The sequence below is a fragment of the Grammomys surdaster genome, unplaced genomic scaffold (genome assembly GCF_004785775.1).
Source record: "Grammomys surdaster isolate TR1022 unplaced genomic scaffold, NIH_TR_1.0 125357, whole genome shotgun sequence".
Classification (NCBI taxonomy): domain Eukaryota; kingdom Metazoa; phylum Chordata; class Mammalia; order Rodentia; family Muridae; genus Grammomys; species Grammomys surdaster.
The window spans coordinates 1,362,246-1,375,909 of record NW_021620229.1 but is presented as its reverse complement, the minus strand read 5'-3'; the positions used below and the strand labels follow the sequence as shown (position 1 = coordinate 1,375,909).

The 13,664-nt window shown below is 40.6% G+C and overlaps 1 protein-coding gene across 5 annotated transcripts in view; it reads right to left on the bottom strand.

Annotated features, from left to right (window-relative positions):
• Positions 1–13,664, bottom strand: part of Mipep (mitochondrial intermediate peptidase) — a 105,977-nt gene that overhangs the window by 55,528 nt on the left and 36,785 nt on the right. For all 5 annotated transcript variants that reach the window (XM_028785862.1, XM_028785859.1, XM_028785860.1 and 2 more), the window contains exons 14-15: positions 13,022–13,131; positions 1,713–1,787 (exon numbers count right to left, since the gene is read on the bottom strand). In XM_028785862.1, coding sequence (XP_028641695.1) covers positions 1,713–1,787; positions 13,022–13,131 — 185 coding nt within the window. The remainder of the gene's footprint in view (positions 1–1,712; positions 1,788–13,021; positions 13,132–13,664) is intronic.

Here is a 13,664-nt window from a genome sequence, read left to right as displayed (position 1 = left end):
TTCAAGAGCTTTGTTTCTTCCATTATGCCTTTTAAACGATGTAAATGTGGACTTTTAGGAACATTTGGGTCCTAGTTTGGTGGCACTGTTTGAAGAGATTTGGGTGTGGCCTTGTTGGAAGAAGTATGTCACTGGAAGGGGGCTTTGGGAATTAAAGACTCCATGTCATTTCTAGTTCATTCTTTCTGCTTTGTGCTTGAAGTTTAGGATGTTTGCTCTCAGCTGCCTGCTCCTGCCTCCAGGCCTGCTCATGCCTGCTGCTCCTCCTGCTGTGATTGATTTGCAACTGTAAGCCAAACTACTCTGTTCCTTAACTAGCTTTGATCCTGATGTGGTATCACAGTAACAGAGCAGTGGATGACACACTGTTCATCCTGCAGCTGCACTCCTGGAACCAAGCCTCATCACCACACAAAAGTACTCAGCCCGTTCGTTAGACAGTGCATGACAAAAGGAGTTCCACAGTCTCTAACATACTGTCTAGACCACCTCAGAACCTTTCTACCTGCTTGTCAGTACTACACTAGCTCAGAAGCAGGGTATAGCATCTGTATCATCGGGAATGGCTCCCCTCTCTCAGGCTTATTCTTTTGGATGGGCAGGAAAGAACAGTTGGTTCCTGGCTTAAAATAAAATCATTGGAACGGTTGTTCAAAGAGAAAGCTCCAGGAGACTTTTAAAAGCAAATCAAAAATTTTCAGTGACAGGGGTGTACATGCATGCAATCCCAGCACCAAAAGGCTGAGGCAGGAGGATCCCATTCAAAGCCAACCTGGGCTTTGATATCAAAATCAAAACAAAGTTATAAAATGCCTTTCTCCGGGTAGCATATTATTAAAAAACTAAAATTAATTTTTAATTGAATTCACATGTATGGCCACTGAATAATGCAAGTCAAATGAAAATCCATGGTTATGGCTATATAACCATTCTCCTCACTAAAGAAGTCAGGGACTGAAACCAGGGCCTGTTGCACGCTCTAGATATACACTATACCCCTAGGTAGAATACATACCAAGATACAACAAAACAGAGCTCGTGTGTTGCTTTCTAGGGATTGGATTTGGTTTTGGGGTTTTGGATAGAGAATTTTTAAAAACCAAAAGCAACTGGAGACCAGTTTCCATCTGAAAGGGTTAACTGGATCATGATAGGGTGCTGCTGAGGTCAAAGGCAAGTGTGCAGGAACTGTTCGTTACTGCTAAGATGTAAGGGCAAGACACTCCTACAAACAATCTCAGTAAGTACAAATATCTGAACATCTGGTAACAGACCTGGCATCCAGATGGCTCATCAAATTGTCCTTGTCTTCATCTTCCCAACCCAGGAAGCTGCCTATAAATACTATCCTAAAACTAATAATAATTACTGTTTAAACTTCACATGAAGGGCCATAATTTGTTTTTAAAAAACAGAAAATGAGTAACAGTACATATGGTTGGGTCTGAGCCCTAACTTGGCTGTATAGTCCTGCTAGGCTTTGATTTCTTTGATAAAAATGGGAAATGACCATATTTCATATTTCATATGCATCTCATACAGACAGTATGAGAATTCCATGAGTCAATTCTGGCCAAGTTCTTTGAACTGAGATGAAAGGTGTTCAGAAGCATAATTATTGTAATAAATGTGTAGCACTGGCAAGAATGTAAAGTTGTGTGTATATATGGGATAATGTCTGGAGAACATTAGCATGAGGCGCACACACATACCTGAAGCTGCATTTCTGCGGCTGCACAAACCTTCTTAGATTCACAGAGACGAGACACCATAGCTTTCGGCAGTGACTTCATAAAACAAAACAATATACACATCAGTAAACTGCTTGGTAAGCCACTGCAACAAGTATACTTCAGGGTCAGGAATTTAAGAATAACACCACGTGGGGAAAAATGAATGGCAGATCTCATTATAGTGTAAAAATAACCTCTGCATATTTTACTTGACAAGATAACATGACTGAAGGCATCCATTTAATTTTAAGGAAGACTGTCAAATAAGAGTTTGCACAAGAAAAAACAGGATTAGAGGGAGTGACGGTATTGGCACTGATCTTTCAAATCTATTTAAACCCCAAAGGGAATACTTGTGTTCCTTTGTTTCTACCAAGTGTGTTCAAGTGCTCTCTTAATTTTCAAGTGCACATAATAACTGTCAAAGAGCCTAAAAGATTAAAATGTTGAGATAAACGCTAATCCGCAGGGCCAGACAGGGTTAACCTGGACTGATACTCCCCAAATCAGCACGATGATGAACTTCAGGTTCTTACTTCTCCAACCTGGAAGAATTACAGAGCTTGAGCTCGGTGTGATGTCCGTGTTAGTTAAAGCTTTCTCTATAGAACTAACTAGACCAAATCCTACGATACGCACACTCTTGGGAAAAAACTGACTAATGTAGCTGAATGAGTAAATTCTTTACTGAAGAAAGCTAAAATCCCTTCTACAGAGAAACACGTTATCTAAGAAACCAGAGGCAGGTGAGTGGGAGTTTAGCTGTTGGAGTGTGGGCTCATTCACAGCTGCCGCTCTCCCCATCCCCAAAACAGAGTCTGCCACAGGGCTCTGAAAGACTTTGCTGGTGAGGCGATCCTTTCCTGTGATCTGGTGACTCGATTCCTAATGAAGAAAGAGACAGCTTTGGGAGTACACAAAGACAGGTGATGCAGAATGTGAAAGTCCCTCATGCCCTTACGAGCTTGAACATTTGGCCTCCAGCTGGCGGCACTGTACACGAAGGTTGTGAAGCTTTTAGGAGGTGGGTGAAGTCTCAGTGGATCACTGGGGCAAACAAGGCTTCAGCCTTTATATCCTAGCCCCCCTTTCATCATTCTCTGCTTCCTGAATGCAGAAGCAATGCAACCAAACCAGCTTCCTGCTACTGCTGCCATGTCTTCCCTGATCTGATGTTACTTGGCTTCTCTTGCCCGCTGAAGCAGTCAACACTGTCACCTGTGCACTGTCATGGAGGGCTGGTCTCCATCCTCAGACTCAGACACTACACGTTTCTGGGGCACAGGAAGAGCTCAGACATTAGCTGCCTCTTTCTGCAATCATGCTGGCAGCAACCTCCCAAGCTTTCTGCATGGATGGAGGGTGGGACACACCCAACAGGTCAGTGTCTCAAAAGCATTCCTGACAGGAAGGCAGCAACACTTGAGAAAGGATCAGGAGTGCATGAAGCCTCCTGCAACACTTCAGTGTGTATGACAAGACAGTGTGCATCAGTACCACAAGCCAGACTCCGTGGCTTTATAGCTAAGGGATAGTTCACTGGACAAGTATCTGCAGACAGTTTGCTCTTCCTCTGACTGGTACAGTCATTGGTCAAGAAGAAAACAGACAGAAATCTCAGCTCTCTGGGAACTTAGACTCTATCCCATCTTGGTATTAAAAAAAAAAAAAAACTATTGAAAAACCAAACGGACAGTTTTTATTCTATCAGTTCCCCCATGCTCAAGGATCAAGCATAGGGCTTAACCCCAATTTCCTGTAAAATGAAAGCATCTGGCCTTTAAGTATCAACGGTACTAACTGCATCGACACTGACACACAAACACCAGCCCTTTAAGCTCATTTATGAACTTCTGCACCTTAGTTCTAGTAATAGCCATCATGCTATAAATGAGTGAGCATTGGATGTCAATTACTTTAAATACTTCAAAGAAAATGATAAAATGCAAATTAAAAAGGAAGTATGCTAAAGATACCAGCCAACCCCTCATTCAGTCCATAAACTGCCTGTGTAAGTCACTGGTGTGGTGAGCAAGGAGAGGACAACACGTTTCTCTTTTCTCAGCCCAAGCTGTCTGAATTTAGGTTTCCTTGTTAATTTAGATACTGGTCTACTTTTAGAAGGATCCTGCCTAATCAGCATGCTTACTATTTTCTTCTGCTTCAAAAAAGTCTCTGAGGCTGGGTGTTTTATAAAGAAAGCAAATTTATTAGGATCACACTTTTGGAAACTAGCAGTCTAAGACTAGGTGTCCCTAATAACGAGAATCTCCCAGAATATGGAGGGAATATTTACCGAGAGACAGGCAGAAGAGATCACATGGAGAGAGAGGGCACAGGCCTACTCTCTTATAACAACCTACCCAACCAACCGTAGGGATTGGTTGGGAACCACGGCTATTTCTTCTAAGGTGGTGCTCTGAAGGTTCCATAACCCTGACACTGTTATAGTGGGGATCAAACTTCCAGCAACCAAACATCTGGGACATGATCCATTTCTAAATCTCAGCAGACAATTTAGCCAGAATCCACCATACTCAAGCCTGGATCCTCAAGATCCCCTTATCCTCAGTAACCCACGTGGTACCTGGCCATCAAGGTCACCAAATATTCTGTAGATCTGATTAGCTAGGATATTCCCTAACATTTCCTGCTTATCAATATTTTATCCACCAAACTCCCCAACCTGGTGCTCTGCCACAACAAGCCCATGTCCTCCTGCACTTGGAGATGATGTGAACAGAATCTCTCCCCTACTGTAAAACTCTACTGCCACTGGTCCCCCTGAAGAAATGTTGTCTTGTTGGGTCTTTTTATAGGATTTTACTTTTTCTCTTTAAAAATCAGGTAAAACATCCTCTTCTGCTCTCAAGAATCGAACCCTGCTAACTGTATCAGATGGAGGTGAAGCTATGGAGCGGATGGCAGCTGTGTCATTGTCAAATAGGACCCACAGTCAAAGCATCCTGCTATCCAGTGACAAAGCCATTCCCACACAAAGTTTTGTTTTTACAAACAACAAGTTCTCCCCAACCATGTCAGTAGCGGTGATATAAAACACAGTGATTATAATTATGTATTCAAGTACACAATTAGCATAGAATTTAATGGCTGGCAAGATGAGCACGTGGGAAAATGTCGGAAGGAAAATTCGATGAGTCCAGAACTGAAGGTAGGTAGGCATATAAAAATGTGTTTCTCCTAGTCCCTACAGTTTTCACAGCAGATGTATCTCTAAGCAATCCAGCAGGCTAGAAGGAGGGAAGCTCGCAGGAGCCCCACAAGAAGACCAGACGCCTTCCTGGAGACTCCAGCAAGGCCTGAAGGCTGGAGCTCCTCACCACGTCAGACAAGCAGGTCTGATAGCAGAGCCTGGCCTGCACAGAGTGGGCGCTGTGAATCGATTTATCTTCTTGAAATACTCATCACACTTCGTGAACATGCAGAAACAGGAATGTGTGTAAAGTGCATTTGGCCAGAATTCTTTACGTTTGTTTTAAAACTAAAAATCTACAGTATTTAAAGCATTTTAATTTCTAACCACCCAGAAAATTCTGATCTTCGAAACATGTAATTCCAACATTCCAGGTCAACAGCTATAAATTTCTACTTGGCACATATTTTATCTGAGATAAAGAGTGTGAGAGCATTTACCACTTCTTTTGGAAAACCAAAAGAAAAGACAAAAATAGCATAAAGTTAAATCCTAGGGATCAGGAAGACAGCTATGGAGACAAAAGTACCTGCTGCCAAATCTGAAAACCTGACCTTGACTCCGGGACTACAGGGAAAAGAGACCTGACACCTGCGGTTGCCCCCAACCCATGTACAAGCATGTACACACACATACATCAAATCTTAAAAGCGTGATGTTTCAATTTTAAGTGTTCCATGAACAGTTTGTTGTATGTTGCTTGAAAAAGTAGGTTAGATGGTAGATGACTGTTCCAGGAGGAGTTGGGAGCATAGGGTGTGTGTGAGTATGATTAAAATGCACGTAGAAAATTCTCACAACCTTAATAAAAATATTTTAAAATGGGTTAGGTCACAGGTTAGCAACCTAACCTTCCATCCACTCTTCCAATTATATAATGGTAGATTCCAGGGAACTTTCTGGCCTAGCCTTGACTTGGCGCCCACTGACCTCCCGGGCTTCTGAGTGGCCACCCCCTCCAAGGTGGAAGAAAAAGCAGCCATAGCAGGTCATCAGAACATTCACTCTTGTTCTTTTGCTGGAGATTCCCAGTCATCCTGGCTTCAGGAGAAAGACCTGCTGCAGGACTACACCTATTACCAAAGAATATTTGTGGTGGTTTGAATAGGTTTGACCCCTATAGACTCATGTGCTTAAATGCTTGGCCCATAGGGAGTGGCACTATTAGCCTTGTTGGAGTATGTGTAGCCTTATTGGAGTCAGTATGTCATTGTGGGTATGGGCTTGAGGTCTTCTATGCTCAAGATATCCCCAGTATGGAACAAAGACTCTTTGTTCAAGATGTAGAACTCTCAGCTCCTGCTCCAGCACCATGTCTGCTGTACTCTGCCATGCTTCCCTCCATGATGATAATGGACTAAACCTCCAAACCTGTAAGCCAGCCCCAATCAAATATTGTGCTTTATAATATAGAGTTGTCTTGGTCATGGTGTCCCTTCACAGTAATAAAATCCAAACTAAGTAAGTTTTTGAGCTTCTTTCCTTCAATCCTATCCACATTTTTAAAATACAAGTGCTTCAAAACACTGATTTGGAAATAAATAAATTGATTAGATGTATACTTCTACCAAGAAAAGACGATACTCTAATATATAAAACTCCTAAGGAAAAAATGGCATGTGCACAAGGTAGCGCCCTGCTAACCTGCATACTACTGTACCCTGTGTGTACACTTACTTTCTTCAGAACCCCTTCAGCCCCTTAGACCCACTTTGGAACTAGTCTCTCCAAACCAGCATGACTCCCTCCCCTGTGGGACACTCTAAGGTCCTCACTTCTGACTGATGCCTGCTGAGGGAGCACAGCATGTACCTTGCCTCTTGTCATACCACAGGTATCCAGAGCTCCCTCCGCCTGCCTCTTCAGAGCTGCGTCCACACCATGCCCACCAGCCCACAGAGTAACACCACCAGGCCTATATGATTTTCAGGTAACATTTAGTATCAATATTCTTCTGCTGGGGATGTATCATTCAGACACAACAGCCAACCTAGCCAAACCCTTACTGAAGTAGCTTACAGTTTCAGAAAGGATTTTTTTTCAGTGCGTCATTCCTGACATAGTACCCTGAATGTAATTTCAGAATATGTGTGTAAATTTCTTTCAAAACAATATTTATTGGGTAACTTTATCCTTCAGAGTTTCTATTAGGAAAAGCCTGCAAGTCCTCTTTCTAGAACTCCCCAGGCCTGATGCTGTCCTTGTCCCCTGTAAGTTGCCCTTGAGTTGGGTGACTAGAGATCGTTCCTTAAGAGAGGAAAGGTGGAGCAAAGAAAGACAGATCAGAGAGACTCCAAGGTCTGCCCTCGCCTGCACTTTACCACACTGTCCAAGGCAGCCTCCCAAGCAAAGGAGAGAGACAGCAATGAATGCCTGAGATCTTCCCCAGGCAGGAGAAAAGCACAGGGAAGTGTACAGGGAAGCACAGAAGAGACAGTAACCATGTGCAGTGCCTGGAGAAGGCCAGCACCCCACCTCGAACAATGCCTCTTGCAGCACTGTATGAGTGAAATTTCAAATTTAAAGATCAGCTTTGAAATAGACAAAAACCACAAAAACAAACAAAGAAAAAAATCCTGAGGCTTGGTTTTCGATGATTCAATAATAAGAAACACCAAAGCTGATTTAGGAGCTGGTGCTTGATTATCTAGTCCAAATGCCCACGGTTTTGCCTGACATTCAACAGGAAGTCCTGTTCTAATATTTAATTAACTTATCCATCCTATAACCACACACGTGCCTGATGGCTTTAGGTTAAATTTCTGCATCCTCAATCTCTGGAGGCCCTGTCAGCTGCCGTGGTTGACGGCGTTCTCACAGCCTTCAGCAGTCCAGGGCACCCTCTCTGTACCCAAAGCCGAGCTTTGCTAGCTAGCTCCAGCTCCCAGCACTCATTTACTCATGATTTTCCTCTTCAATGTCAGACATAACTACAGCCCAAAAGGGGAAAAACTGTAGAACTTACCTACTTCCCTTTCATGTCATAAATGTACTCTGGTTTACTGGGCAGCATTAAAGGCTTTATTCTAAATATGAACCATAAAGATGATAATTATCCAACTTTATGAAGCACGAAGAAAGTAAAGACCAGCAGCATGATAGCATCTGAGGAAAGAACTTGATCCTGTTCCACACTTCCCTACCTAAAAATAGTAAATAATAATAACACAAGTCCATATTTTCATATGTAACAGGATCTTTTGTATTTTCTAAAGTGTAGTCCATCATCTGCAGGCTTTACAGTGTGCATACATTATTAAATTTGACTAACACAATATTTGAAGGTTTGGATGCATTATTTTTCAATTTCTACATGTTTGGTTGTTTTTTAATGAGCATGACAACTTTGGTGAATGGTGCTTTTATACATCAATAATATACTATCCAAATACAGACACAAAAGTACACAGAACCCAGGGCATGCATCCTCCCATGCAAGACTTATACCTCATTTTTTGTTAGGAAAGAAGCTGGCTTTCTATTAAAGATCTAAACAATAGAATGAAAAGGCAAAGTCAACAGAGGTGGACAAAATCCCAGATACAATGCTTATAAAACTCACAATCTGCTACAGCACAGATGGACTATCACCAAATTGAATCCAACAAACTATGAAGAATCTACACCAGACAGCCTTCTAAATCAGCTAGGCCTGGCGGTGTAGATTTGAGTGCTAACACCAGACAGCTCACTAAATCAGCTAGGCTTGATGGTGCATACCCGTGTGCTAATACACAGGAGGCTGGCTGGACTAAATGCTGACTTCCAGGAGACTGTGATTCAAACAAACAAAAGAAAACAAAGCAAAATTCAGCTACATTTCTAAAAGGTCCTGGGCCAAAAGCAAAATCACAAAGGAAATCAACAATGTTATAACTATTTTATTCTAAAACTATATAAACTAGCTGAGGCAATGCATCATGAAATTTTAAGCAGATGGCATTCAAATCTAAATATGTACATTACATAAGTTTAAACAATTAGATACATGTCACCTTAAGAAATCAGGAAAGCCCCTGTCTCTAAAAAAACAAGAAAGAAATCAGGAGAGCTTTTAATCCCAGCAATTGGAAGACAGAGGCAGATGGATCTCAATGAGTTCAAGGCCATCCTGATATACATAGTAAGTTCAGAGGCCAATGAAGGCTATGTAATGAGACCTTATTTTTTGAAAAAAGGAAAGAAGGAAGAGGAGGAAGGGGAAGAGAAGAGGAAGATGATGATGATGAAAAAGAAACCAGGGAAGTAGATGGAACAAGAAAGAAGAAATGAGTCATAACAAAGCAAAAAAAATCAGTGAACTAAAACCAAACAGAAGACTTGGTATTTGCTCTTTGAAAATCCTAATAAAACAGACTAGTAAAGGAAAAAATGAGAAAAACAATACTGAGTGGAAAGGAATATAATTATAGATAAAGCTGAAAATGAAAGACAAAAGAATACTATAAATAACTATGCCAATAAACTTAAAAACTTGGGTTAAATTTTTAGAAAATTACAACTTAGCAAAGCTTATTAAGAAGAAAGTCCAGTCAAGGAGTCCAACAACTACAAAAAACCACTCGCTAACAATCTTCCTACAGAGAAAGTAATCATAAATGGTCTTAGAGATGAAATTTGACAAAGTTCTATGAAACAGATGACTATAGTTTTACTTAAAAACAAAAAAGCACTGTAGAGAACAGAAAAAGAAGAAACAGGCCAGCTCACTAGCTTATTTTATAAAATGCCCTCTACTCAATACCAGTGAAATCAAAGTCATTAGCCAATATCTTTCACAAACCCAAGTTTCCTCTGTTCACAAAGTACCAAGAAATCACCTCTGTGTTAAAAAAAAAAAAATACAAATTTGAAGTTGTTTAATCCTAGAATTTAAAGGTGTCTTACTCCTAGTTCTTAACATGTATACTCATTATCCAATTCCTCAAGAGATGTGGTAAAATATCTGGTAGAATATGGCAATCATGAATGATTAAAAAAATAATAATAAAACTTTGTAAGCTAAAAATTGGAAGAAACTTGCTTTTCCTGGCATCTCTACCAAACCGATAATAAGCATCTTCCTTCATGATAAAACAGTAGAAACATTTCTTTAAAAACCAGGCTGAACAAAAACAAGCAAACCAGAGCATCAGTCAGGGTCAGGGCGCGCCACACTCATGTGCAGCTTCTACTCAGAGGCTGGAATGAGACGAGAAAGGAAACAAACAAAAGCTACGTGGACTGGAAAGAGAACAGAGCTCTCTCAGCAGAAACAATAATGCAGATGCCATTCCAAGTCTACAGGCAGGCTCCTGGAACCAGTGACTTGCCCAAGGTCGCTGACAGTATTTATAGCAGAATGAAAGGTGAAGCTTTTAGGAAGAAGTCTGGCAAATGTGGATCAAGGCCTTAGAAAGAAAACACTAAAACTTGATTCCAAGACTTTAAAAAAAACACCTGATAAATGGTGAGCTATGCCCTAGTGATAAATCTGAAGACTCAATCCTGACACTGGTACATGGCCCAGATACAGCATATATACATATATGCTGCTGTACACACAGAAATACAGAATTCTTATACTTAAAGAAAATAAGTAATTTGAGTTTACAATGGCTGGGAAAGCACACAAGCACCCAAGAATAGAGAAAATCTTTCAGAAGCAAATTGAAGAGGACTGGTGCACTGGTGTTAGGCTTATTATAAAGCTACAGTAGCAGAGACCATGGGAACGGTTACCACAACTTACAGGTAAGATAGAGGGAAATGCACTGACTGTCCCTTAGGTGACAGGACACTGGAGAAAGGAGAATCTATTCCCCAAGTAAGACTGTTTGAGTACCAATGCTAATATAAGCTACAAACTAAAAAACTGGAGATAAAGGAAGTTACTATAGGACATGAGAAGAGTGTACAGAAACTATCTTGTCTACCTAGGAGCTTGGCTACTTTAATTCAGTTAGAGTTAAAACTCTATTATTAAAACTCTGATTAAAAATCTATTCTGAAAAAGTAGAGTAGAGACAGCACCTTAGAACAAAAGAAACCCTAGCCCTAACCACTATCCTACTCTTGGGTTCATTTAAAAGTGTTTACCTAGAGCCTGATGTGAAAATATCGTAATCCCAGAGCTGGGACAGAGTGCCCTGCCACTTAGGAATCAGTAACCAAGGGCAGTAAGGCAAAGAAAAGAAAGACTCTGAGCACATCTCACTTCCTAGGGAAGTATTCTGGGCTTTCCAGGACTTTCCAGGTCTCTTGGAGGTTTTTCCTTCGAGCCCAAATGGCCTATTCCGTCTTGCCCTCAGGAACTGAAGGCAAGAGCCTTGGGACAATGCCTGACTTATACTTGTGACTGAGAAGTGGAGACTGGCATGAAGCATAAACTCAGTAGGAACTTTCTGGCCGAGGGCTGTACCTCCTTACAATGCCCTCAACAATTATTAGTATGTTTTAGGAAAACAGATAGGGCTACTGAGAGCTGGCTGAGAGCTCCCTTCCTATATCCTTCTCCAAGACCTTGTGTATTCACTCCCCTCTTCAGACACTCCCTGCACCCTAAGGCAGCCTGACTTGAACATTCCCTGCTATCCTGGGTATGGGGCATCTGGCTCTACTCCATAGGCTCATACAGGAAGTAATTACCAAACTCCTATCACTGCCAACCCCTAACATGAAGTTATAAATGGCTGCAGGACTTATGTAGGATTATGTGTGGCCAGACCATTGACTGTGCCTACACAACCCCCCAAACAACTCTTCTTAATAGTTAATTTAACTTGGCCATTTTAAACACTGAATAGACTATAATGCAGACTCGCTCAGATTCAAGATCACCTTGAACCACATCTATTCTAGAGTTGATGAAAATAGAATCAGACCCCCAAATGACAACAAAATCACATCACACATCTGGGGATAGTCAGAAAGAGATGGAAATAAAGATGGGGTTCAGTCCTGATTTGGTTAATGTTCTCTCCTAATTTGATTAATCCTTTCACTTAAAATCTTTTAAGTTTCACTCTTCTGCCCCTACCCTGTACTAGGCAAAAGTCTAGGATCAAGAGATGCAAACAGCAATGTAAAACAAGGTACACTGTGATGGGGAAATGTTCCCAGAAGGCAAGAGTGTATTTTCCAATGAGCATGGTTCAGCTGGGTGACAATGTTGCTCAGTGGAAGAACATGGGGCTAGTATGTACAAGGTGCTAAATCCCCAGCACCACAGGACAACAAAAAACAAAACAAAACTACATTTGGGTAATAAGATGCCAGCATACCATTAGGTATACTCACAGAGAACTACTGAATTATAACTTTCATATCAATTTGGAAGTGTTTAAAATTGTAATGTATCACACACACATAGAAATAAAAACTTGAATTAAGGAATTTTCAGACTTCACATATTTGGATAATAAAGTTGCTAAGAAAACAACTCAAGCAAAGAGAACAAATGTCCACGAGTGAAGTTCTTTGCAGTGGGACAGACTGGAACAGCTGACCCGGTACACAGCAGGACAAAGTAGAGACAGTTTCCTTATGGGGTAAAGATGGGGACAGAAGAGATAATTTGGCATCAGATACAAGGCAGCTATTTTTCTGCATATGACCATGGATGGGAAATATGATTTGACAGCTTGCTTGAGAGGTAGTGTCTAAGAAAACAAAAGAAATAAACACAAAAAGTTCAACAGTATTCACTAGACCATAAGTAGAGCCAATCATGACAACCTAACACACAATACAGCACCCTAGGTAAGAATCTCTTACTCAAAATGCCTGTGAACAGAACTATTTCAGATTTTGAAGTTTTTTCAGGTCTGAGGATATCTGCACATACACAGCTACCACGGCATAGGAATAAGACCCAATTCTTAATGGGAATTCACTCTTTCACAGATCTGCTAAGTTATACATATACCTGTAGGCCATTCAATGTGGCATTTTGTCTTGTGTATTATGTTTTGACTATGATCTGTCACATGAGGTCTGGTCTGTGACTTTCTACTTGTGGCACCATGTCAGTGTTTAAAGTTTTGAATTTTAAATTTCAGGATTAAGGATGATTTCTTACATTAGTTGCTCCTACCTGACCAGTCTGATAATGCTTGGCAAACTGGCTGACTACTCGGTAATCATTTGAAAAGTACTCCATCAGAATAGATGGAACCTCAGCAAAGTCAGTAGGGCACCTGGTCCCTAAAAAGAAGAGAAAAAAGACAGGTATGAGTTAAATCAACATGTTTGTCTTTCATATTATATGCATTTTAAAACTTGTTTGTACTTCTGATGAACTATGATAAGCTTTAATTCACTGAACCAATATTTTACTCTATAAAATTACTGTACATATTTGCAGAAAAGTTTGTTATAATCCTATATATTTTTCTTTATATTAAAAGTAAAACAAAATATTTGCACAGCTGCTGAAACACCTTACAAGCAACAGCTCACACTCTCTCCACATGGCTTGTCTTCTGCTATGATGACTTGACATGAAATATAAATTAAAACCCTCTTACAACCAATAAGGCATTTGTATTTAATTCACTGAATTCCATTTCCAAATGCTTTTAGCCTTCATTTGTTTTCAAAGGACTTTATTTAAGCTACACACTACTCTTTGTAACAAAGTCAATCTTTGGTAAGAAAAATCAATATTTTAAATTCAAAGTTCCTTAAGGCAACAAATCTCTAAGAACCTCTTGGTGATGCTCTTCTGTTCCAGTCAG